The following is a 26,846-nucleotide window of genomic DNA, read 5'->3' on the forward strand; positions in this document are numbered from 1 at the left end:
GCAGAGGCGGCGGGCTCCCGGCCGGGGAGCCTGGCGCGAAGACGCTCCCTAAAGCTCTGCGGAATGAATGGGCCAACGAAGCGAAAGGGAAACCGCCCCTTTACTAAGATGGCAGGCTCGGGCCCTTTACCAACATGGCCGGCGGCCCGCGTGGATGGGCGGCGAGCGCCGGGCGGGGACGGGCGGGGGCGGGGCCAGGCGGGAGCCGTCAGGTGCGGCCCCGCCCCGCGCCCCCCCACCCTCTCCCCGCTCGATTCCGGATTGGTCCGGTTCCAGCGCCGCAGCCCGGCGGCCGCGCCGTGGGGCCGCGCCGGGCGCTCGCCACTTCCGGCGCGTTGGGGCTGTTGGTCGGGGGCGGCCGCGCGGCGCGAGCGGGCGGCTCCGGGGCGGGCGCGCGCGCAGGGATGCTCCGGGGGGCGGCGGCGGCGGCGGCCGTGTGGGCTGAGGCGGCGAGGACAGCGCGGGCCCCCGGGCCTCTACCCTGAGCCGGCCGCCGGGGCTGCGCCGCCGAGGCCCCTTCAGCCTCCGCCCCTTCAGCCTCGGGGCCCGGCCCGCAGCCGCTTCTGAACGCGGAGGCCGGGAGCCCCTGCCTGGGCCCGGAGCCTCCCCTCGGGGGTCGGGCCCGGGCGGGGGGCCCCCGAGCCGCTGCCCTCCTCGCCGGCCTCCGAGCCCCATTTCCTGCTTTTTCAGTTTCCTTGGGGAGGGGCGGGTGGGTCTAGATGAATTTGTTCCGGGGGTCCCCGGCGAGGCGGGCCGGGGGGCCGAGCTCTTTTTAGAGGGTCCCCGCGGGGCCCGGGTGGGGCAGCGGTTGTCTTTGCATGGGCGGGGGACTTCCCGAACCTGCCGGGACCATGACCTGAACTGTGCGAGCGGGACGTGTCCGAAGCTCGAGAGCCAGCTCACCTGAGCCGCCCCTCCCCCGGCCAGCATGGTAAGTGGGGTCCGAGCCCCTTCCCGCCCCGGTGCCCGGCCCGAGGGGTGGGAGCGGGCCCCGGGACTGCTGAGCCATCGCTTCTCGGGGCGGGGAGAGGCGCGTGCCGAGCCCAGCAGTGACACATGCGTGCAGGCTTTGCAGCCCCGGCTCGGCGCTCCCATCCCCCCCTCCCCTTCCCTCCCCTCCCCCCCCCCCCCTCCCGGGATGTCTCAGGACTGGGAGGGACCTGGAAACGCAGCCGGCACTCCCCTTGCATCTGGCGTTTGCCTCTCTCACAATGTGGCATGTTTGACGGGGGCTCTCCTGTATTTATTGAGGGCTTACTATGTGCTGAGCGACTGACCTGTGTTATTTAATGAGCACACCAGCTCTCTGCTGAAGTGGGGAGACTGAGGCACAGAGCAACTAATAACCCAGCTCAAGGTCACTCTTACGTGACCGAGGCGCTATTTGAACCTAGGCACTTTGACTTCAGAGCTTGTGTTAGGTAGAACACACAGAGCTGGATTTGGGGGCTTGCTGTCGGCGTATAAACGAGGAAACGGGTTGCGATTTGCAGAGGTCACTGATCTGGATAACAGCAAAGTCGGGAACAGGGGTGCTCTTTTGACACCCAGTCTGTTGTTCTTTCTGCTTCGTGCCCTGGCCTTTTCCCTGGTAGTGCTTGGAAAACTATTCATCCTTCCACATCCCCCTCAGAAGCCACCTCTTCTGAAGATACTTGCCACGTTTTTCAGACCCATAGACACTCTCAGTATTCCCTTAGATTTATGTACTCCCGTCTATTTATTAAGCCTTTTGTCTTTTTTGTTGTAATTGTTTCTGAGCCTTATCTCTCTACGGCAGTAGATTCCGTTCTCTCAAAGATGAAATTGAACCTTTATCTGCCCCAACTCCTGGTACATAGTAAGCCCTTGGGGGAGCGGTTGACTGCTCAGCCTGTGTCTGTGCGCTTCCAGAGAAGGAAGTGTTCTTCAGGCTGCCCAGTTTACCCCTGTTGGGGATTTCGTGGAGAAAGGGACACAGTGACATCTGTGATCTAGACGTTCAGGCCAATGGGATTTTTAAAACACTCAAGGAGCCTGTGGGTGTTGTGTTAGGTTCTGGGCATAGAGGGACAGCCTCAGGCATAGGCCTTGTCTTCGTGGGGCTTAGGCCATTAATGGTGAGCAGCACTGTGTGGTAGGTCCTGTGTGTCATGGAGTGGCAGATCAGTTAAGCTCTCTGAGTCCCAATTTCATCTGTAAAATGTGGAGTTAGGAACGCCCTAATGAATAATCCAAAGGTATGAGATAAGACATTTAGTGAGTGATGAAAATAATACTCGGTATTCCTTCAGTTCTTTCAAATTAATTTTCTTGTTTTTCTTTTTTAGATTGTAAAATACACAGAACATAAAATGTACCATTTTAATGATTTAAAAAAATTTGTTTTTCTTAACGTTTATTTATTTTGGAGAGAGAGACAGCCCGACAGAGCAGGGGAGGGGCGGAGAGAGAGAGGGAGACACAGAATCGGAAGCAGGTTCCAGGCTCCGAGCTGACAGCACAGAGCCTGATGCGGGGCTTGAACCCACAAACTGTGAGATCCTGACCTGAGCCAAAGTCGGACGCTCAACTGACTGAGTCACCCAGGCGCTCCCCATTTTAATGATTTTTAAGCGTACAGGTCAGCAGCATTAAGCGCACTTGACCCTTGAGCAACATGGGGGTCATGGGCACTGACCTCCATGCAGTGGAGAATCGTGTATAACTTTGGACTCCCCCAAAACTTTACTGTTAGTCTCCCTGGAAGCCTTACTGATAACATTAACAGTTGATGAACGTTTATTTTGTATGTTATGTGTATTATATACTGTATTTTTTTTTAACAATTATTTATTATTGAGAGAGAGAGAGAGAGGGAGATAGAGCATGAGCAGGGGAGGGGCAGAGAGAGGAGGAGACACAGAATCCGAAGGAGGCTCCAGGCTGTGAGCTGTCAGCACAGAGCCCGACACAGGGCTCGAACTCACAAACCGGGAGACCATGACCTGAGCCAAAGTCGGACGCTTAACCAACTGAGCTACCCAGGTGCCCCTATATACTGTATTCTTAACAAGAAAGTAAGCTAGAGAAAAAAGTCAATAAGAAAATCATAAAGAAGAGGAAATACGTTCAAAACCACGTTGTTCAAGGGTCACTGTACATTCACAAGGTTGTGCTTTCATCCCCAGAACTTTTTTCATCTCACAAAACTGAAACTGCATCCATTAGGCAATAACTTCATTCCTTTCTCCCCCCATCCCCTGGTGACCACTATTCTATTTTCTCTCTCTGTGAATTTGACTCTGTATCTCATATAAGTGGAACCATACAGTATTGGGTCTTTTCGTGACTGCTTATTTCACTGACTATAATGTCCTGGAGGTTCAGCCATGTTGTGGCATGTGTCAGAAATTCCTTCATTTTAACACTGAGTAATCTTCTATTGTGGGTGTAAACTCACATAAAACTCCTATAAGCTCATATTTTGTGCGTCCAGTCATCTGTTGATGGACACCTGGGTTAACTTGCACCTTTTGACTTGTGAGTAATGCTGCCGTGCATAGGGGTGTCCCAATCTTTCAGTGGATTTTAAGTCCCCACTATGCGGCAGGCTCTAGGGAATGTCAGATGAAAAAGCAGATAAGCTCCTCCCCTCGGGGAGTTTGCAAAGAATGTTGCTTTAGGACCCCGGGCAGAATTTTATTGGTTATTGACTAAGCTAGCCCAGCACCCTTGCATTCAGATTTCATTAATAGGCAGGCAGAGCATCCTGAAAATGGCCACCTGGGAGCAATTATTGTAAAGTAGTTGACTTCATGTTTACCTTGTATGTCTTTTTCTGGGGGGGGGTAAGTTTCAAGTGAAGGTTTTTGTAACCTAGACCTCACATACTTAAGCACCCAGGGGGTGGCCACAATGGATGTGATGAGAAAAGGATCTTTTTTTTAAATTAAAAAAAAAAAAAAATTTTTTTTTTAAACGACTTTATTTTGAGAGAGAGTGTGCAAGCAGGGAGGGGCGGAGGGAGGGAGGGGAGGGAGAGGGAGTGAGAGAGAGAGAGAGAGAGAGAAAGAGAGAAAGAGAGAGAAAATCCCAAGCAGTCTCTGTGCCTTCACAGAGCCCAACTTGGGGCTTGAACTCATGAACCACGAGATCATGACCTGAGCCAAAATCAAGAGTCAGAGGAGCCACCCAGGCGCCCCGAGACTAGGACCTTCTAATCACAACATTTTTTCAGTTCTGACGCCAGGGGTTCATATCCTGTAGGTATCCCAGGGTCGGGTGTGGACGGGGCAGGCCTTGTCCTCAGAATGCAAGGAAGTTGTTGCCAGGTGTGTATTTTACAGGAGGAGGAGCTTTTCCCTGGGATCACAGCTCTTTATTCCGGGAACTTTTTCCTCACTCTTAACATTTTCACTTTCAATTAAGGGCATTAGTTGACACGTTTGAGCCTTTTTAATGTCTTCTTTGTAAAACTTCAATTCTGATGAGATGAAAATGGTGTAATAGGAGAAAACCACCATTTGTTGTGTGTCTGCTATAAGCTAGCTGTTTCTCATTTGTTCATTTTTCTTGTGGTCAGTCATTCAGTGTCTGTATCTGGTCTGGTTTACTGGAGCAGCCCTGCGAGGTCACATTGTTACGAGGGGGGGGAATGACACCTGATGGAGGTACCTGGGTGGAGCTGGCATTTGGACCAGGGCGCTCTACTCCAGAGCCTGTGCTTTTGGTAGTTCAGATCTTTCTCGATTTCCAGTGGGGTTGTGTCCTGATAAACTCCACGTAAGTTGAATATATTGTAAGTCAAAATGCATTTACTATCGAACATCACAGCTTAGCCTAGCCTACCTTAAACGTGTTCAGAATACGTAAGTTAGCCTACAGTTGCACAAAATCACCTAACACAAAGCCTGTCTTACAACAGAGTGTTGAATATCTCACGTCATTTGCTGAATATCGTACTGAAGAGAATAGAATGGTTGTGGGTGTATCAGTGGTTGACCCCGCTGATCGTGTGGCTGACTGGGAGCAGCGGCTGACTGCCACCGCCCAGCGTTAGGAGAGAATTTCGTACTGCGTGTCACTAGCCTGGGAAAAGATCCAAAGTCAGAATTTGAAGTATGGTTTCTACTGACCGCGCGTCGCTTTTGCGTCCTCCTGAAGTCGGACCATTGTAAGTCGGGGACTGTCTGCGCCTTGTGCTGCTGCACGTGGAAGATCATGGAACAGGATGGGGGATGTCACCCGACTACATTTTGTTGGGTTCTGAGGTAGATAGTGATGGGGGCCGGGAAGTATGGATATTTCCTTTAAACCCTCCCTCTAGGAGGTATCTTGACCTGCAGATTGAGAGCCAGTTAAAAAACAAGATTCGTAGTTGCAGTACAGAATCACTAGAACAGCTGTACTGTAACTACATTTGATTAATTCATTGGTGTGTTGTTGTTGAATTTCGGCGAGTTCTGAAGTGATGTAATATCTTGAGGTTCCCACTCCTCTGAAGAGTGGTTACTTCATATTGAATGAGCTGTTGGTTATTGTGGAAGTTTTGTGCAAAATCAAGTTCTTGCTTAAGTTAGTGTTTTTCTAGTTGCTTAGAAAAGTGCTTTGGTTACAAGGACTTCTTATGTTTTTGAATGTTGCCTTCTGTGAGTGGTCCCGAAAACGGAGGCAAAATCACACCTTCCGTTTGGCCACTCAAATGGTGTGTCATCCCCTTGTTCGTTAATGGTGTCACGTGGCGCACCGAGCCCTGGGAGGTATGAAGAGCCGTGACGGTGCGGACAGATGCCAGGGAAAGGTTCAGAAGTACTCAGGCTCTGTCCGCAACGCAGCTAGAGCTGGGCTGGGAAGCAGGTTAACTAGCCAAGAAATGACATTGCTCAAATGATGGAATTACTTTACTGGGAAAAACACAAACTCTGTAATGCATAGAGAAGTAATTCATTACGGTGAGCGAGAGCTTTTTAGTGCCTCAGTTCATTCATAAAATAATTTATTGATTTCCTATGTCAAGCGTACAATCCTAGGTACTGTGGATATAAGAATATAATAGTTAATACTTATAGGGCTTAGCATACACCACATATTTTACGTATGTTCACTCATTTACTTTTCTAAGCAATGCCAGGAGGTAGAGGCTATTTTTATTTCTCATTTTATGGATTAAAACATCCAAAGCCCTGAGAGGTTAGGCACCTTCCCAAGGTCACATTGTGACTGAGTGGTGGAACCGGGATTCAAAGCCAGGCAGTCTGGCTCCAGAGTCAGAGCGGAGTCAGAGCTCGTAACTGTTACACTTTGACCCCAAGAGGGTTAGTATTGCCCTGTCCTCTAGGAGCCAGTTTAATGAGGCAGATGGGACTGTCTCCCGGTGATTACAAGAGACTGTGATAAGGGTGATAGAAGAATGCATTGGTGCAAACGGCAGCATATCTGAGGGAGACTCACTGAGGAGAGGGGCCAGGGAGGGTTTCCCAGGAAGCGTATTGGAATCTTGAAGGGTTAGGAAAAGTTGTCTGCAGATAGTTACAAAGATCAGATAGGTATCCCTAAAGATAACCAAAAACAGGTGTCAAGGGAAAGTGAAGGAAGGAATTAAGGTAACATTTGTTGAGTGCCTGCGACTTTGTAGGGCTTTAGGTACTTGTAGGACACAAACGTGTTATTTCTTCTCATTGTAAATACCTTTACCTCTGCTGCCCAGGCCGGCTTCTGCCCCGTTTCTTTGCTCCCCTTTGCAGTAGAACTCTGGGGAAGAGTGCTCTCTAATTCCTCACCTTCCATTCTGTCTGCCTCGCACATCAAGGTGCATCAAGGTTCTTCTGTCCACTGGTGCTACAGCTGAGATGATTAGTTCCCAAGCCCTCTCCACGGCTCCCACGCCTTCACATCCTGCTTGCTTGCTTTTTGTGGCATTTACCTTAAAATTTTTTTTAATTTTTTTTTTTTTTGAGAGAGAGTATGCAGGCAGGGGAGGCAGAGAGAGAGAGAGAGAGGGAAAGGGAGGGAGGGAGAGAGAGAGAGAGAGAGAGAGAGAATATATATCCCAAGCAGGCTTTGCTCCATCTCATGAACTGTGAAATCATGACTTGAGCCAAAATCAAGTCAGACGCCCAACCCACTGAGCCACCCAGGCGCCCCCCCCCCTCCCCTTTGAAGTGAGCTTTATGCTCAACGTGGGGCTTGAACTCATGACACTGAGATCAAGAGTCGAGTGCTCTAGGGACTGAACCAGCAAGGCCCTGTGTAACATTGACCATTTGAAAACATTTTATATACTTGATGTTATTTATGAGGTCTATTTCTTGTTATCTCCTTCTGCTAAAATGTTAACTCTATAGAGCTGGGGATCTTCACTTTGTTCACTGATGAATGGCAAGAATCTGGAACAATTTCTGGCAGAGTAGACAGTTACATTGTAGGAATGCTGTGGATGTGTTGCATGTTCAAAGGGCCTTTGGAGAGCTGGAGTAAGCTAGGTTCCCCGTGCCCAATAGAACTTGCCGAGAGAGGATATTTCAGAAGAGAAGGGTGTAACTAATGTTCAAACCATTGAATAGACTGGTTTGGCCATGGTGGTTTGTGTTATGTAATAGCTGGAGAGAAAGCCATAAAGGTGGTTTATGACCAGGTTATGGAGGGCCTTCCGTAGGGAGTTTGGCTTTGTTGGCTGGTTTTTCCTTAAAGGAAAACCATCTGCCGCGTACAGGTTAGATTGGTGTGGGAAACCAGACATGACACCTTGCCTGTATGGCCGTGCCAAAGGTCGGTTTTTAGGTGTGGAATTAGAGTGAGGAAGACTTGAGCGAGAGAGTTGTCATTTTTTAAAAAGTGGGTTCCAGAGTTAAGGGATAAAGAAAAGGGAAAAAACTCAAGTTGACTTTGGGAAACTGGTGTTTGGGAATAGTGGAGGTTTTAATTAATTGGTGATTTGGATTTGGTGGAATGGAGGAGGTGACAGGTAAAGAAACGGACAGGAAGATGACAGGAGAGAGGCCCCATGCAGATAAAATAAGGGGTTTGCTCTGGAAGGAGGTGGGCATTTGCCACGTTGAGATGCAGGTGATTGGCATCGGGCAGGACAAAGGTCTTGACGATTGACGAAGCGGAATCGTTGACATACGTGTCCAAGTCAAGGAAGATGTGACAGCATGGGCTTGGGTGAAAAGGGAGGGGGCTCCTGAGCTTGTAGCTGCTGTCCTCCCGCACCTTTTGCGACCCATCGCGGACTGACTTTGTGTCTTCACCACTTTTCGAGATCACCTGTAACTTGTGGGTGCTGACACCAGTATAAGCGGCCTCTTTTCAGTCCTTGTGCCTTTCTGACCTGCCTTTGGCAACCCCTGGACTTCTTTTTCGTTTCTGAAACACTTTTTTTCCCTTGCCCCCCATGATATTACTGTCCTGGTTCAGTCTTCCTTGGTCTTCTCATGGCTTCCGCTAGGACCTGGGTGCCAGTGAGGACTCAGCCTCACTCTCCAGCCGTTGGTCTCCACCTGAGTGTCCTGGAGGCACTCGAAGCCTTTCTGAGCCAAGTCTACCATCTTTATCTCAGGTTAGCGCCTCCTCCCACCTGCCCTGCTTCTGTTCATGACCTTATTTGCTGTACACTTAAGGGGGAAACCTGAGTCATCTTTAACTTCCTCTTTACCTTATGCCTCTAGACTTGGGGATGCTCTGCTGACCTGTGTTCTGACCCCCGCCCTTCCCTCCATTCCCTCCACTTCGGTCAGGGTTGTCTCTTGCTTTCAGTCTTGGTGTCTCGACGGCTTCCAGGTTCTCCCTCTGCCATTCCATCTTTTGTATTCCTGCCAGAGCCACCTCTTGGAGCTCAGATGGAAGCGTGCCATTCGACCCCAAATCATTCAGAGCAGAGACCCAAGCTTTCCACAGAGCGGCGGGAAGCACTTGGGCCCTGGATTTTCACAATTTCACTTTTAGTCCTCTCAGTACGGATGAAGATGATGTATTAAATGCTTACAGTGATGTATTTGGAATATCTTTTAAAGACTTGCCAAATTATACATGTTCCCTAGCCACAGCAAACCACCTGTCGTTCCCAGAACACTGAGTACTCTTCATACTTCTGTCTTTGCTCAGTGCTGTTCCCTCTGCTCTAATGTCCTTTTCTTCATTTTTGCAGGTGACACCTTCCCCACCATTTCAAGGTCACCATAAACACCTTTCTAAGGCTTTTCAGCTAGTAGTTTAGCATTTATCATCTTTGAATAGTTATGTTTTTTCTTTTGACTTTTATTATTTTGATATATTGTTTTTTATTATATAGGAATTACAGGACTACATGCTTCTAGTGTCAATTCAGAAGCGTGAGGAGCACAGTGTGAGATCTTCGACTCGTTTTCTTTTAGTCCCACTCCAAGTCTGCGGGTGGGGAGGATTAGATCTTTGTCTTTAAGAGTCTGTGTCAGAGTGAGTCTTAGGCCTCTTTGCATTTCCAGCATCTGTAAGCATTCTGTAGATACTGAGGCAGTCAAAAGAGTCAGGTGTTAAAAGAAAAATTCAAGAAGGTCAAGGAGGCCCTAGACTGTAGTAAATGACAGTGGCAGTTTTTGGAGAGTGTGGTAAGATTGTAATAGAGTATGAATGTAGTAGGCACCCTGTTTTTCCAAAACCTACACGCTCACAAACAGGCGCCCTGTTTTTCCAAAGCCAGCACACTCGCATGACAGCATTTTCCCCCTAGACGCGTAGAGGTGGGGAACAGCAAGCCGGGGAAGTTGTTAGAAATGCTGTGTAGATGGTGTGCTTAGGGGGAGGCTCCAGCCACCAATTGCTGCTGGAAGAACTGTTGGGGCACAGTGGGGATGGGGTGTGGTGAGGGAGGGGTTGTGGATACTGAGGAAACTCACGGCGCAGAGGGAAGTGAGGGAGGTGGCAGGAGGCTGATGGGAAAGGAAGGAAGCTGGGGGTCAGAGGGAGCAGAAGGTCTGTGTGTGTTTCATAATTACACTCCACAGCAGCCATTGTCGATGGGCCCTCACGTTCACTGCGTACGGTACCTCCTTTAATTTAATGACAGCGCTGCAAGGTGGGTCTCCTCTGTTCTCATCGCACAGTTGGGAAGATGAGGACACTGAGGGTCAGGGAGGATAATGTAAGTACCTCGTTCAAAATTACACAGCAGGTTGATAGAAATGCGATTCAGACCCAAGGTTCTAACTCCACAGCCCGTGGTTTTTTTTTTTTTTTTTTTTTTTTTGACATCACTAGGTTGTTTCTTCTTCCTCTTCCTCCTCTTCCTCCTCCCTCCTCCCCCCTCCCTCCCCCCTCCCTCCTCCTCCTCCACCTCCTCCTCCTCCTCCACCTCCTCCACCTCCTCCACCTCCTCCACCAGGTTTCTTCTTAAGCCAGTGCACATTTACAGAGACATATTTACTCGAAATGTAGTCCAGCTGGGTGTATTGTCCCAGGAAAAACAGTGCATCTAGTCATCTAACCTTAAAACTTGTAAAGTAATAGGGCAAGATGGTCAAAACTTTGCTCATAACTGAGGAGAAACTAGGTATCTGCATGTCCTCTACTGTGATAGACTAGAGAAAGCATGACTCTTGAGGGCACAGTGGTAGCTGGATCCCATCACAGCACATCAGCAGAAAGGACAGTGGCTTGATTTCTTTATGCAGGTCAGTTGACCTAAGTCCATTAGGTTTAGCGTATGTGGGAGCTCATTTACATTAGAGTAGCCTGCTGCTGTTTTACATAAGGGTTATCATGAAAAAGATCTCTGGTCTCAGACTCCCTGAAGAGGTAAAGGTATTTTATTAGCTAAATGCAGCTGGGGAAACAAAAAATCACTGGTTTCTAAATTGGTTAGTAATTAAGTAGACCTGGGAAGATCGTTCCATCTCTCTATTTAAAAAAGAGTAACCAGGGCGCCTGGGTGGCTCGGTCGGTTAAGCGTCCGACTTTGGCTCAGGTCATGATCTCACGGTCCGTGAGTTCGAGCCCCGTGTCAGGCTCTGTGCTGACAGCTCAGAGCCTGGAAGCTGCTTTGGATTCTGTGTCTCCCTGTGTCTGACCCTCCCCCGTTCATGCTCAGTCTCTCTCTGTCTCAAAAATAAATAAACGTAAAAAAAAGAAAAATAAAAAAGAGTAACAACTGGATAGTTTTTTATAAGAATGACATGTGCTTTTTAAAAATCAGGCGTTACAGGTGCAAAGAATATGGCAAAAGAAATCACCCCTAATCCTACTACCCTAAAGTATAATTAGCACCATGTAAATATCTGTATGTCTTTGTAGATATGTGTTATCTGGATAGGCGAGATGGAATCCTAAAGTTCTTTCATTTCAAAAGTGATCATGCTGATTTGGGGGATCATTTTTTTTTTTTTTTAATTTTTTAACGTTTATTTTTGAGAGAGAGAAGAGACAGAACATGAGCAGGGGAGGGGCAGAGAGAGGGGGAGACACAGAATCCGAAGTAGGCTCCAGGCTCTGAGCTGTCAGCACAGAGCCTGACATGGGGCTCGAACTCATGAACTACGAGACCATGACCTGAGCTGAAGTCGGATGCTTAACCGACTGAGCCACACAGGCACCCCTGAAGAATCATGTTAGTTTTAAAGTAAAAGAAAAATCAATTAATTGTTGCATTTTTTTTTTTAAAGCTTTACTTTCTGGAGTAATTAAATACAGAAAGTTGCAAAAGGAGGTCCACAAGTTCCCAGTGGTGACATCTTCCATAGCTGTGTGCAATAGCAAAACCAGGAAGTTGACGTTGGTGCCTGTCAGTTACCGACTGGACTGGAGACCTTACTTAGTTTTCACCTGTTTTTAACCTGCACTCACTTGTGTGTAGTTGCAGCTTGGTCCACGTGCTGATGGATGTAACTGCACCGCAGTCAAGGTCCAGAGCTGCCCCAGCACCACAGAACTCCTCAAGCCTAGTACTCTCTGTGTCCTGCCCCCACCCCCCAGCATCCACTCATCTCTCTCTCCCTCTAGCTTTGTCAGTTTGAGGACAGTGTAGGAGTGTAATCCATGTGTGACCTTAAGAGATTGACTGTTTTCATAAGCATGGCGCCCTTGAGGGGTCACTTGCATTTCATAGCAAATAAAGAAAGCAATGAAACTGAACAAGGACTTGTCAGATTTCAAGTAAATCTTTGCTTCAGTAATTATTAGCTTTTGATAAATCCGTGGAGGTTAAGAGAAAAGATTATGAAAGACTTCAACAAGATGGAGTCATTTTTATTTTATCTACTAATTTTATTTTATTTTTAAATAAGCTACAGCCCAACGTGGGGCTTGAACTCAACAACCCCAAGATTAAGAGTCCCATGCTTCATTGACTGAGCCAGCCAGGCACCCCAAGAAGATGGCCTCAATTTTTTTTAACGTTTATTTTATTTGTTTAGAAAGAGCGAGAACGAGTGTGAGCAGGGGAAGAGGCAGAGAGAGGGAGAGAATCTCAAGTAGGCTCTCTGTGCTGTCAGTGCAGAGCCCAGTGAGGGGTTCAATCTCACAAATCGTGAGATCATGACCTGAGTGGAAATCAAGAGTCAGATGCTTAATTGAACCACCCAGGTGCCCCCATTTTTTTAATGTTTATTTTGAGAGAGTGTGCACACTCACGCATGAGCAGGGGAGGGGCAGATAGAGGGTGAGAGAGAATCCGTCCCAAGTAGGCTTCATGCTTGGCGCAGAGCCAGACATGGGGCTTGATCCCACGACCGCAAGATCATGACCTGAGCCAATATCAAAGTTGAACGCTTAACCGACTGAGCCACCTAGGCACCCCAAGATGGCATCATTTTTAATAAATATATTCCATGTTTCAGTTCTAGGCAGTGTCAGTGACCTTAATAATAGGAAAAATAAGAACATTTGCACTTCTTCTGTTTTCCCCTTCTCATTGTTGATTGTTGTTTTACGTTACTTTAGAGCATTTATAATTTGTTCCGTAACCATAATTTTCTCAGTATTTAGTTTTAGTTTTAGATTTTAAGGATTCATTGTTCTCCACTGGTTCTTTGAACTGTGGTCTTTTCATACATGAAGTCTTTTTTCTTTTTAAGTTTATTTAACAAATAATAGAGAAAGACACAGAGAGAGAGAGAGTGCGTGCGCGCGCGCCAGTGGGGGGAGGGGCAGAGAGAGAGGGGACAGAGGATCTGAATGCAGCAGCCTTTGTGCTGAAAGCAGTGAGCCCGATGTGGGGCTCGAACTCATGAACCGTTAAGATCATGACCTGAGCCAAAGTCAGACACTTAACCAACTGGGTCACCCAGGTGCCCCTCCATATCTCTTATCTTTAATTCATCTTCCTGTTGGCTAGATTTGATTGTCAGTTTTTAAAAAGGGTGACTTATTTGGTGAAATAATGCTTTTATACTTGAAGGATATCTTGGCTAGGTATAAAATTCTTGGTTTGCACTCTTTCCTTCAGATTCTTAGATATTCTGGGATTGAGTGAGATATTCTGGGATTGATCCTTTTAATCTGTTCAGCATTGATTAGCTGATAATTTCTTTTCATAGAGTTTTTGGTTGCTATATTCCCTAAATTATTTCATGTTTGAAAATGCCTGCCTGTTGTTCTTATCCATAAATACTCATGGGTCATACGTTCTTTTCTGAAGAATTTTGTTGATACTTACCGTTTTTTTGCCATTGAATGATGTGTGGACAAGTGTGTTTAGCCTAGTTCATATAATGCTGTCCCTTTACCCCAGTTAGAGATAGCTTGCCTTTTTTTGCATGGTTGTTAGAAGAAATCTATGTTGCTGAAGTTCACTAACTCAATTAGGATATCTTTTAGTGTGGATTATTATTTTTTTTTGTTATCATTTTGCCCAAGAACGTGGTATGCCTGCATTAAGGCATAAGTTCCCTAATGTTGGCTATTTTAGATTTCTGGTGCTTGGTACTAATACTGTAGTAAACACATTGAATACATCTTTGTCCACTTTGTGAGATAGTAGGATAAATTTCTAGAAGAATTGTGGAGCAAACCGTGTATTTAAAAATTCTGGTAGATGGTGCTATTCCTACAGTTAGGAGTTTCTACTCTCATTAATGGGATACTTCCTGTTTTCCTATCTTCCAGCCAACTGTTTAAACTTTTTTAATGTGAGAGGTGAAAATGGCATATCGGGAATTACATGTGGGATCCTTTTTTGTAAGTGAAGTGGAACATCTTTTGATATTTTATTGCCATGTGCATTTTTTCCCATGTCTGCTGACCGTTTTTGGTCTCCAGATCTTTGTACATTTTTCTGTTGGGTGAGCCAACAATTAAAAAGAATGTAATTTGGCTGAATTTTAGAATCGATAAAATTATGTTTGGAATGGCTTGCACATTTGGTCGATGGCTCTCATGCTGCTGATTTTTTTTTTTTTTAAACGTTTATTTATTTTTGAGACAGAGAGAGAGCATGAACGGGGGAGGGTCAGAGAGAGAGAGGGAGACACAGAATCGGAAACAGGCTCCAGGCTCCGAGCTGTCAGCACAGAGCCTGACGTGGGGCTTGAACTCACGAACCATGAGATCATGACCTGAGCCGAAGTCGGACGCTTAACCGACCAAGCCATCCAGGCGCCCCTCATGCTGCTGATTTTAGTCAGAATAAGAGCACTAACATTTCACATATACTAATATTGTAGACCTGACTAACATGATTGTCTTAGTGATGGGACTGTGTAATCTCATCATTTTCTAAACTTTTGTCTGATGATCCATGTGGTTAAGACAATATTCTTCCCCGCTTGGCTTCATGTTTGTCATAACATAACGTGAGAACAAGTTTAATTGTAGGAAAGCAATTCCATGGCCAGAAAGCTGCGGAGCTCACCTTGGTGAAGAGGTTTTTCTGGTAATCATTTGTTAACTGGGTTTGTGAACCAGAGTGTGAATTTAGAATGCTAAAGGATACATGAAGTAATTTCATAAGGGAGTTTACCAGTCATGCTTAGGGTTTCTCTGATTTTCTACTGAGATTCCCCTAATGGCAGAGAACACCTATACCTGGTTAAAGGAAGGCACCTGTCCTGGGGCTATAGGTCACAGCCGCTCTCTGTGAATCTGAAATGTCTTGAATCTCTTGGGTTGACTTTAAACATATACTGTTTAAAAATCAGTGTATGTATTCTTTCTTCCTTCCTCTCCTCTCTCCCCACCTTTTTGGCCTCCCCAGTCTTCACAAGCAAATTAAAGACCCAGGCACACACATTATCTTTGAGGATAACACCAGGTGGCCTTCAGCTCATTTTGCCGTGGGGGCGACTGATCTGTTTCCAGACCTTTGTGGACAGACATGCTTTGCTGAGAGGTGCTAACAAATCCCATCCTCGTGTAACTGTGAAGGAGACTTCTTATGAAGAGAAGAAACTTAAGGCTTTTAAAGACCTCGAAGAAATATCGGAAGACATTTTGAGAAAAAGAATCCCCTTTCATACCTTGATAGTGAACAGACTGAAAGCGAAAGGACTTCGCGTGGACCGCTTTTTTCGGCACACTCCATAGGACCCTTGACATTTAACACTTGTGGTTTTGATGATTGTCGGTGACCTTCAAAGCCTTTGATAAGTCATTTTTTTTTTTTTTTTTTTAAAGACGTGTCTTGCAGTGTCTAGAACAAGTTACCTAGCTGGCTAGTGAGTGGCCCAGCTGACCTCCTAGCTCAGTGCAGCCTGTGGGTTCTTTACCATTCAGCGTTGTGACTAGGGCGTTATAAAAGTCTTCACTACTTTATGGAAGATAATCCCCCAAAGAAATTCAACTCACGGAATTGGTAATGCAAATGAAAAGATAAGAAGTTAAAGTTCTTAGTGAGGAAATAGAAGTTATGGATAAATTCAAGAGTTGAATGTTAAGTTTGGGGTCTTGGATTCACCATGCCCTAGGTGTAGAAAGAAAGGAAAGCAGTTCATAATACTGGTGGCGTGCTAGGCCTCTGAAGATCTTGCTGATGATGTAAGGAAAGTTGAAAAGACATTTAATTTCAGGTGGGAAGTCTGTGCACGGATGTGTTGTGTGCTTTGTAATACTTCACCCAAGTGGAAAGTCGGGAGGTGAGTTTGGGGAGTTGCTTGTGATAGAGTTGCAAAATAATTGGGAACTCATCTGGTCTACAGTTATTGAATGTGAGGGTGGAAAAGGGTGAAGAAAAGTTCTAGAAGTTTATAACTTCTGGAAGTTTCTAACCCTGGATGAGGAGATGTGCCTGGCAAGAAATGATTACTGTCCTGGGGGATGAGTGCAAAAATAGAGCCTTGTAAGAGGTACTCCTGTACTTTGAAAATAAAATAAAAGCCTTGGCCAAATTGGAGAGTTGTAACCGGGAAGGCTTCCGGAAGGAGGTGACACTGGGGCTAGGTTTCAGAGCAGAAGGAGGAAGTCACTAGGCAAAGAATTTGGGGCTTGAGGCGCAGAAGCAGAAGGGCCATTTCGGGCAGATGGAGCCACAGCTACATGTGGAAGAGGGGTCAGTTCACAGCAAGGAAAGCTTTGAAATGTTGAAGAACAGGACGCCCGCCTGGCAGCACTGGTGATTTCTGTGAAGACTGCGACTCCAGAGGCTTTTATTTAGTTCGTGACGAAAGGAGCCCTGTGCTTTTGTACAGCCCAGGAAATTATTCACGTACATTCTGCATTCTGATTTTAGAGAAAGACAACGTAAGGGATCTATCAGGGATTTATGTATTTAATTGAAACATTGTACTTGGAAGTAATTTTAGACCCGAAGGGTTGCACAAATAGTGTGTGGGGCTCCTGTGTGCTTTTCTCCCGTGGGGATTTAGTTTTACACAGAGCTGTAGTCATCCAGCCTTCCAAGATCTGTGGCCAGTGAGTTAGGTCGGTTTCTGTAGCGTCTTCTTTCTTGTACCATTTGGTAATTGAAGTAGGTGCTGGTGCTGTCACAAAGGCTTCTCTGCCACCTTTTGATTTTGCTTAGTCAATTGTTTTTCCCTGATGGTAAAAAGGACTTTGAACTCTGTTGTAGACTATTGTGATAAGTACAAAATAGATAAGAGCTCGGATTCAACCTCTTGGATTTTGTTTTTCTAAGTCTTTTTTCCTATGTACTTTTTATTTATTTTTTAGAATTAAAAAAAAATTTTAATGTTTACTTATTTTTGAGAGAGAGAGAGAAAGAGAGAGACAGAGAGAGACAGACTGCAAGCGGGGAAGGGGCAGAGAGAGACACAGACACAGAATCTGAAGCAGGCTCCAGGCCCTGAGCTGTCAGCACAGAGCCTGATGCGGGGCTTGAACCCACGAACTGCGAGAGCATGACCTGAGCCGAAGTCAGACGCTTAACCGACTGAGCTACCCAGGCACCCCTCCTATGTATTTTTTAAACATGGCTGAGATCACGATACTGTAAATGCACTTTTTTTCTTCTTTTTGCATGTAACGTTATAGAAGTGGTTTTCCAAATCATCAAATACTTCATAAGTATTTACAGAGGCTGTGTAATATTGCATTGCATGGATTTTTGGGCAGTTAGATTGTTCCATTTTTTTTGCCATTGTAAATAATATGTGATTCATGTTTTTGCAAAGAGCTTTTTCTGCATTTCAGAAAATTGCCTTAGGCTAGATTCCCAGAAGGGAATGATTTTTTAGGGTATGAAGATTTTTTAGTAAACCTTTTATTTTTAACATAGTTTTAGATTTAGTATGTACATGTTTAAGCTACGTCATCAGATATTTTCTGGAAAGTTTATACCAGTTTATTCTTCCTACCAGCTGTAGATAAATTCACTCCTTGGCATTGGGTAGGCTTAAGAAAATTGTTGCAAATTTAATAGGTTAAAAAGTGGCTTCATTGTAATATATTGTTTGGGGTGGAAGGGTAGGAAAAGTTATCACCAACTTCGATTTTATTTTTGTCTATTTTTTTTTTGCTACCTACATCCTTCCTTATTTTTGTCTCTTTATAGGACTTATAGGTCACATTTATAGGTTTATTTAATGTTTACCTATTATTTACTTAAGCACCCTTTGTAGTTATTTTAATGTATTAGAAATGGTGCCTTAACATACTTTTTCCCCACAGCCTTAAGAGTTTTCTGTGTGTGTGTGTGTGTGTGTGTGTGTTAAAATAAACATAAAATTTACCATTGAAAAATGTACGACCGTGACATTAAGGTAGGTACGTTCACTGTGTGGCGCCAGCGTCCTCATTCCTAGTTTGGTGTGCGTTCGAGCAGTTGTCCCGTGTACCCTAGGTGGCAACGGTATTGGAGCACATTCTTCTGAGCTCTGGCTTCCCCCTCTCATTTTTTCCTTCCCCCAGGAGGGATGTAGTTCCTGATTTGTTTATGATGGGTGCACTGGGGAGAGCCCAACACCGTTGGCCCACATTTCCCAGGTGTGAGGTCACGGCATCAGAACCCTCCTAGCTTTGTCCTTGGACTTCTCACCTGCTTATCCTCAAGAGAAGCTTGTCTCCCGCCGCCGCCGTGTCCTGCCTTCCTATTGTTGCTCGGCCTGGCTGGATCAGGTCAATTCAGGATGGAAAGGGGGAGGCATTGCAGCTTTGCAAGTCATGAAGAGGATATTGGACTTTGATCGCACTCGGTTGCTTGAGACCCTAGCGAGCGATAGACCTGGGCGGGAGGAAGGAAGTGATTATGCCCCTTCAAATCCCAGCAGGCTGGAATACAATCTGGAGATTTTTGCCAAAATGAAATAAATGTTATTTAAACTGTTGTGTAACATGCCACTTCTGAGGCGCCTGGGCAGCTCAGTCGGTTAAGCGTTCGACTTCAGCTCAGGTCACGGTCTCACGGTTTGTGGCTTCAAGCCCCGCGTCGGGCTGTGTGCTGACAGCTTAGAGCCTGGAGCCTGCTTCGGATTCTGTGTCTCCCTCTCTGTCTCTGCCCCTCTCCCACTCACATGGTGTCTCTCTCTCTCTTTCAAAAGTAAATAAACATTAAAAATAAAATGCCAGTTGTGTCTGGGAATAATTCTGGATGAAGGTGGTACAGGTTTTACAAGACTTGCTCTTAAACAGTTACAGGTAGTACGAGCAGCTGCCATGGATTCTTTATGAATGAGTTGTAGTGTTACTTGGGATTTTAGATTTGCAGCACGCATATAGTGGGCCTGTTAACTTCACACTCATTCATTGCCTGATTTCATCCCATGCAAGGTAATGCCAGCTCGCTCATCATACTTACAGCCCTAGAACTCGCTGTCCTCCTTTAAATTTTTTTTTTTTTAACGTTTATTTTTGAGACAGAGACATAGCATGAGCAGGGGAGGGTCAGAGAGAGAGGGAGACACAGAATGTGAAGCAGGCTCCAGGCTCTGAGCTGTCAGCACAGAGCCCGACGCGGGGCTCGAACCCACGGACCGTGAGATCGTGACCTGAGCCGAAGTTGGACGCTTAACCGATGGAGCCACCCAGGCGCCCCTCGGTGTCCTCCTTTAAAGGATAGAGGAGCTGTCACTGGGAGAGGGCTCTGGTGGCCCTGCTCCAGGGCCTTCACTTGACCAGTAGCTGGTCGACTTTGGGCAAGATACTCTTCATTTTCCTCCTCTGTATGTTGAGGTTGGACTTGCTGTTCTCTGGGGTTTGTATTTCTAAGATTCTGTGGTCCTGTTTTAGGAGTTGTTTGATAGTATGCCTTGTGTTGATGGTCTCTGCATCTTTTGGATTTAATTGACTAGGCATGCAGATAAAAATATCCGTCCTCCTGGGATATGTACCTGGGAAAAAGAAGCAGATGGAATTGTGACGAGAGAGCCTATTTTGGGCTGTATTACTCATTTATTTTAGACAGTTTCTTGCCGAATAACTATTCTTATCACTTGCTTTTTTGGCTGTGTAATTAAAACCTTCTACTGTAATATAAATAAATAAGCATGTAACTTACATGTATTTCAGCTCCTAGCGGGATATGTTTGTTGCCCAACCAGCAGATGCAAAATTTTTAATGCCTATGCTGTATCCTCTCCTTGTTCACAAATGATGTGTGCTAGTATAGCCCTGGCATCTGAGAGGTTGATGAGTCTCTTTTGCCTGTCATATCCTTGTCTTGCTTTCTCTTTCCTATTTGCCCAGCCCGCTGGGAGCACTGAAGAGCAAAGTTGGAGGGGTACCAATCCAACAGATGAAGTTTTTTTTTTTTTTTTTTTTTTTAAATATTTATTTGTTTATTTTGGGGGGGGTGCAGAGAGAGAATCCCAAGTAAGCCTCATACTGGTAGCACAGAGCCAGGACGTGGGGCTCGATCCCACGAACCATGAGATCACGGGCCAAAGTCAAGAGTTGGACATAGGGGCACCTGGGTGGCTCAGTCTGACTTTGGCTCAGGTCATGATCTCATGGTTTGTGAGTTCGAGCCCCGCGTCAGGCTCTGTGCTGACAGCTTGGAGCTGGCAGCCTGCTTCGGATTCTGTGTCTGCCCCTCCCCTGCTCATGCTCTGGCTCTGTCTTTCAATAATGAATAAACGTTAAAAACAAAAAAACACAAAAAGGGAGTTGGACACTAAACCGACTGAGCCACCCTGGCACCCTCAACAGATGAAATTTTCAAAAACTTTCTATTTGGAAATAATTTCCAACGGACACAAAGATTGCAAAGACTGAGTAGTACAAAGAAATCTCTTCTACCCTTTATCCAAACTCTGCCAGTGTTAACATTTTGCCCTGTTTGCTTTATTATTTACAGTTTCTCCACGTACACAGGTTCTTTGGCTGAACTGTTTGAGAGTAAGTTGCCTACGTCATGGCCCCTTGACCCTGTGTCGTGTATTTTCTTACGGAGCCACGGTGCAGTTAGCAACTTCAGTTAATGTAACATTGATTCAGTACTTTCATCAGATCTGCCATTGGTATTCCAGTTTTGTCCTTTGACCCAATTATGTCCTTGTAGTATTTTTCCCCACTTTGGGGCAGGATCTAGCCTTAGAATCGAGTATCGCATTTACTAGTCATGACTCGTTAATCTGCTTTAGATTTGTTTTAAGTTTTGGAAACCAGTGCCCCTGTCCATTAGTAGCTAATTGGTGGTTCTTGTTTTTCTGTATTGTCCAGTATAGTACATGGATAGGTTTTTCCCAGCATTAAAACATACTGTCCTCTCTGTACAAGATGTTTCCTCTAACTGGTCCCCAGGGGGACAGACAATGCTGCCTCGACCTTCTCACTGCCACAGTGGGACCAGGTGGGCTTTCTGGCCCAGATGCCTGGCCGTTTTCCTGCTTCTACCTCCCAGTCCTCAGCAGTAAACAGACCCCTTTTGTTCACGGGAGAGACAGAATCTGACCCAAACCCGAGAAATACTGTGCAAACCCAAAAAATACTGGGAGGTATTTTTTGCCATTGATCAGCTTGATGGTAGCTTTAGACTAAAGCAGAAAAGTACCTTTTAATGATTAGAATTACCTTTAGAGGCGGCTAAACCATATGTTTGAATCAAATAATTATCTATATGATGATATTATACAAAGTTATATCTGTCGTTACTCCCAAAGGGCAAATATTTTCAAAGTTAAGCTGTAGGCAACAATGAGGAGCCCTTCTGAGGCAAACGCAGAACTTCATTAAAAAAAATTTTTTTTTAACGTTTATTCATTTCTGAGAGAGACAGAGAAAGAGAGGGAGAGAGAGAGAGGGGCAGAGAGAGGGAGACACAGAATCCGAAGCAGGCTCCAGGCTCCAGGCTCCGAGCTGTCAGCACAGAGCCCGACACGGGGCTCGAACTCACGGACCGTGAGATCATGACCTGAGCTGAAGTCGGATGCTTAACCGACTGAGCCACCCGGGCGCCCCATGCAGAGCACCAATAGTTAGTTCCAGACATGTGTTCGTGGAGTCATGGTAAGTGCATCTGCTCTGGCCTTGCTCTCCCGGAACATGGTGCGTCTCCGTTTCTTTCCTGCAGTAGAAAACCGTTTTTCCTGCAACTTGTGTACATAATTTTTTTTTTTTTTTACGTTTGTTTATTTTTGAGACAGGGAGAGACAGAGCATGAACGGGGGAGGGTCAGGGAGAGGGAGGCACAGAATCCGAAACAGGCTCCGGGCTCCGAGCTGTCAGCACAGAGCCCGATGCAGGGCTCGAACTCACGGACCGCGAGATCATGACCCGAGCCGAAGTCGGACGCTCAACCGACTGAGCCACCCAGGCGCCCCTGTACATAATTTTTGAAGTTAATCACTGCACTGCACATCTGTAGTCCCAGACAACCCCTCTTCTTAGCGTTGCCTCTACTTTCCCGTCGCAGATGGGCTAAGGGACACCCGGACTCGGGCACGGATGCGGCTGAGTTGGGAGACGCGGCTTGCGGCGCGTGCCAGCTGCGTACGTGTGAGCCAGGCACTCGGCACCCCCGGCCTCAGCGCCTGCGCTTCTGAGGGCTGGACTTCGGAGGTCCAGCCGGTTTCAACAGTTTGCTTTTAGAGAAGTAAAGCGAGATTTCTACTCATTAGGATGTGTTTAGGGTTTTTGTTTCTTCTTCTTCTTCTTCTTTTTTTTTTTTTTTTTTTAAGGATAGTATCTGCCATTTGAGACACACAGAGCAGAGACAGGAAAGGAGGGAGAAGACCTGTGAATCCCTCCTGACCGGGGCTTCCTCTCCAGGCTTTCCTGCTTTCTGGCTTTTTGAGCCGAGTGACTTCAGAGGGGCCACATAGATGTCACGTTGTTGATTCCCGTCGCACATTCTTTTAAGCTGCTTATTCCGTCTCATGCTCTTACAGGCCTGAAGGCCAGAGGGCCTTCTTTCCTCATCTGTTTCCTCTTCCGTGAAGAAGAGCGTAAGGGAGAAGGAGTGTTCTCTTCAGAGTCGGAACACCCATGGTAATCCTGTTAGCTTCTGAGAAAGTTTATAAGAGATTGAAATGTCTTCACTGTTGTAACGCGTCAGGTATGCCTCGCATACTTTTGAGCCTTGGTCAGAGGCTAGTGCGGAATCCTTGTTCCCAGAAACCTTTCTGTACAGGCAAATAGAGTGATAGCATTGTTCTGGATATGCCACAGGATATTTGAGTGGGACTCTGGGATGCTGGTCCTCATGTTTCTGGGTTTGGCGGCAAGGAGGCCATGAGCCCAAGTGCAGGAGGCTCATCTGATTCACCTCCTTGGAGGAACATACTGGAAAAGGTGCCAGGAAGCTTGATAAAAGCTTCTTTAGAAAAGAGTCATTTTTCCCCCCTGGTACTGATTTTGTAAAAAGATTATGCTTCGGTGGGGGGCATTTTAGAGGCAAGTAGATAAAAACATTACAGATTTTAGGTGGGGTTTGAGAAGCCTGCCATGTACGTGTCTTAAGTTAAGGACCAAACACCATATTATCCGCTTTGGGTCTCAGTGTCTTTTTAAGATGAATGGTTAGCATTCTCCCGTTTTTTCCAGAAATGTTTATTGAACGCATGTGAGCAGTCTGAGGCCTTAAAGGGGGAATTTTAAATAGTCACGTGTATTTTAAATTCGGAAGGATTACCAGTATTCCTGAGAAACGAAAAGTGATACTGTCTCCTTGTTCCTTTTTTTCTCCTGAATTCGGACTGTAAGACATTTGAGCACCAGTCCATGCTGGATGTGGTAGAAAATACAAATGTGTTAGGCAGAGTGTCTTCCCAGGCATTTTATGTTCTGGTTACGGAGAGAGGCCCACTACCTATGAAGTATTAGCAGTGACAGTTGGGGCTTTCAGCCCTTTATTCCTGGCATTATGTTCACCGTGTGCTTTACACAGATTATTTAATCCTTAGAACGATCCCATGTGTTAGGTTCTCTTATCCCCAGTTGTGCGCAAGAGGAAAAAAAGTGACAGATTAAATAACTAGGCCGAGGTTGAGGTGCATTTGGGCTCAAACCTGAGGAATGCAGTCTCGGAACCCGTGCACTTGAATTGTGCCGTGCTGAACTGACCAGAGAACAGGGCCATGGGCAAAACTGTTGGTACTGATTGTAAGAGATAAAAACACGAGGTACACACAGCGAAGGGAGCCATGCTGTGAACTTTCATTTTGTAAGAAACGTCATGAAGGTAGAGCTATGAATTGCAGACCCAGGAGCAGGTGCAGGATGGGAGGAGACACTTGCTGGGGAGACCATGCGTGCTCAAAATGGAGGGATGGCTTCCTGTGGTGAGTGATGGTGAGTCAGGCGTGCTTTCCTCCTTTCATCCTAGTAAACTCTGCCTTCTTCAAAACCCAAAATGCATGTTCTCTGTGAAGCCTTCCTTCTCTCCCTCAGACAGAGTTCGTTCCCTTGGGATCCGGAAGCCATTTATACATCTGTCACTACTAGATCTCCTAAGCCATCCTATTCTACTTTTTTTTTTTTTTATCATAGGCTCTTCCCTTCTCTCCCCCAGGCTACCTCCAGTCCCTTGAAGTCAGGGGGTCAGTCAGTCTTGTTCATCTTAGTCTTATCGATATTCATCTCCGGGGCTTAATGCAGAGTCAGTTACTTGGTGAGAATTGGGCTTATTTGTTTGTTGAATGAATGGCTGAGTTTCTCAGTCCAGATTCAAAGGCCCTTTAAAGCTAGATTTAGAATAATTGGGACAGAGAATCCACGTTTAGAAGAATTCATCTGGTGGTGAAGCACGGATTGGACTGGAATTGGGAGAGCCGACATCAAGGCAACCAGGGAAGAGAAATTATAGTAATCTAGGCAGGAGGGGATCAGGGCCTATAGAAGTGATGAGGGAAAAGGTGCAAATCTGAAAGACAGTGTAAAGCAAGAACCAGGTGGCCTGGTGATCTTAGAAGATGTAAGGAAGAGTCAAAGATTTCAGATGATGTGATCCTTCCCTTTTCAAGTTTTCCTTGTAGTTAGGCGATTATGGGTGTTGGTTGACTTTGTTGTTCCTTAATAAATGAGTCAGTAGTAGGTAGGTCTCTGAACCACTGAACCGTGAGCAGTGCAATAAAAGGAACAGATAAAGTCAGAGCAGGCACAGCCGAAAGCTCCTCCGCGCTGCAGATTTTTAACTCTTTGTGGAACAGAAAACTTTATTTTAGAGAGATACATACACTCCGAGAGAGTTTTCTGAGCCAGGTTTATTTTCTCATCCTGCCTCAGGGTTTTAGTCTGCTACTGAGGTAAGCCGAGGAAGTCTTGGGGAGGTATACACAGGCTTTTGGGATTGTAATCCTTCATGCTGTCACCCTAACAGCTCTGAAAACATAGGTGATGGTGCCCAGCAATCCAGGAGTCTCCCACTCAGACCTGACCTTCAGGCCCCCAGTTGCTCTCAGTGGTTGTGCTGATAGAGGAAAAAACACAACTTTTAAACTCACTAGCTGAAAATAACAACCTGAATGCTGAAAATAAGTATGCCATTAAGGTTTTTAAATGGTGTATGTATACTTGCAGAAAAGTGCACAAATCCTAATGTGCATCCTGTGTGCTAACACTCAGATCGAGAAAACAGAATGTTACCAGCATCTCAGAATCCCTCTTCCCCAGAGGTAACCACTGTTCTGATTATTTTGCTTGTTTTAAAAATTAACATACAACGAATAATGAAGAGTGTGTTTTGGCTTCTTTTTACTCAACGTTGTGTTTGTGAGATTCATCCATGTTGTTGCATGTGGCGATATTTATTCATTCTTATTGTCTTATAATATTTTCCTGCTGAATGAACCACAATTTATCCATTCCACTGGATAAATGCTTATCCAGTGATGCTTATTTGGGTTCTTTTGGCTTTTTTGGATATTATGATTAATGGTGCCGTGAACATTTGTGTACAGTTTTTTTTGATACAGGTGTACCAATTTCTGTTTGAGTTCTCAAGGAGTAGAATTGCAGGGTCATAAAGGATGCATGTGTTCAGCTGCCAAGGGTTTTCTCTCTTAAAAAAGTATTTTAAATTCCAGTATTGTTAGTATACGGGGTTACATTCGTTTCAGGTGTACAATAGAGTGATTCAGCACTTCCGTGCGTCACCCGGTGCTCATCGTGACAGGTGCCCCCCTTGATCTCCGTCGCCTGTGTCACCCAACTCCTCACGCACCTCCCTTCTGGTAATCAGGAGTTTGTTCTGTATAATTAAGAGTCTTGTTTCTTGGTTCTTTTTTTCCTTTGCTCATTTTTGTGTGTTTCTTAACTTCCACCTAGGAGTGAAATCATGTATTTTTCTCTGACTGACGTATTTCGCTTGGCATCATACTCTCTGGCTCCATCCATGTCATTGCAAATGGCAAGATTTCTTTCTTTTTTATGGCTGAGTAATATTCCATACTCCTCCATACCGTTTTCCACAGTGGTTACACCAGTTTGCATTCCCACCAACAGTTCATGAGGGCTCCTTTTTCGCCACATCCTCGCCAACATCCTCGCCAACATGCGTTGGTGCCTGAGTTGTTAAGGTGAGCCATTCTGACAGGTGTGAGGTGGTATCTCATCGTGGTTTTGATTTGTGTTTCCCTGATGACGAGTGACGGTGAGCAGCTTTTCATGTGTCTGCTAGCCATCTCTGGCTTCTTGGGAGAAATGTCTGTTCATGTCTTCTGGCCATTATTTGATTGGATTGTTTGTTTTTTGGGTGTTGAGTTGTATCAGCTCTTCATATATTTTGGATGCTAACCCTTTATCGGACATGTCACCTGCAAATTATCTTCTTCTGTTCCGCCGTTCAACCACTCTCTGAAGTGGTTATGCCAGTGTATGCTTCGCCGGCAGCAGTATGTGCCTGTTCTAACTGCTCAACAGCCTTACCAACTCTTGTTCTTGTCCTTTTAATTTTAGCCGTTTTGGTAGATGCATAGTGCTGTCGTGGTTTTAATTTGCATTTTCCTGACAACGGATGAGGTTGAGCACTTCTTTTCTGTATACGCTTAACATTTTTTATTTTTTGTTTTTTATTTTAGAGAGAGTGCACATGGGGGAGAGAGAGGCAGAGGGAGAGAAAGAGAGAATCTTAAGCAGGCTCCATGCTCCGTGTG

At 45.7% G+C, this 26,846-nt stretch overlaps 1 protein-coding gene across 8 annotated transcripts in view; it reads left to right on the forward strand.

The window, feature by feature from the left end:
* The first annotated feature begins 328 nt into the window (after nucleotides 1-328).
* XPO6 (exportin 6) overlaps nucleotides 329-26,846 on the forward strand; it is a 104,038-nt gene continuing 77,520 nt past the window's right edge. For 2 of the 8 annotated variants that reach the window (XM_058711715.1, XM_058711721.1), the window contains exon 1: nucleotides 9,937-10,078. In XM_058711715.1, the coding sequence (XP_058567698.1) occupies nucleotides 10,049-10,078 (30 nt within the window). In that variant the 5' untranslated portion in view covers nucleotides 9,937-10,048. Of the gene's footprint in view, nucleotides 932-9,935; nucleotides 10,079-26,846 lie in introns of those variants that run through there. The other 6 variants (XM_058711720.1, XM_058711723.1, XM_058711719.1 and 3 more) reach the window with 5 other exon arrangements.

Source organism: Neofelis nebulosa, chromosome 18 (genome assembly GCF_028018385.1).
Source record: "Neofelis nebulosa isolate mNeoNeb1 chromosome 18, mNeoNeb1.pri, whole genome shotgun sequence".
Classification (NCBI taxonomy): domain Eukaryota; kingdom Metazoa; phylum Chordata; class Mammalia; order Carnivora; family Felidae; genus Neofelis; species Neofelis nebulosa.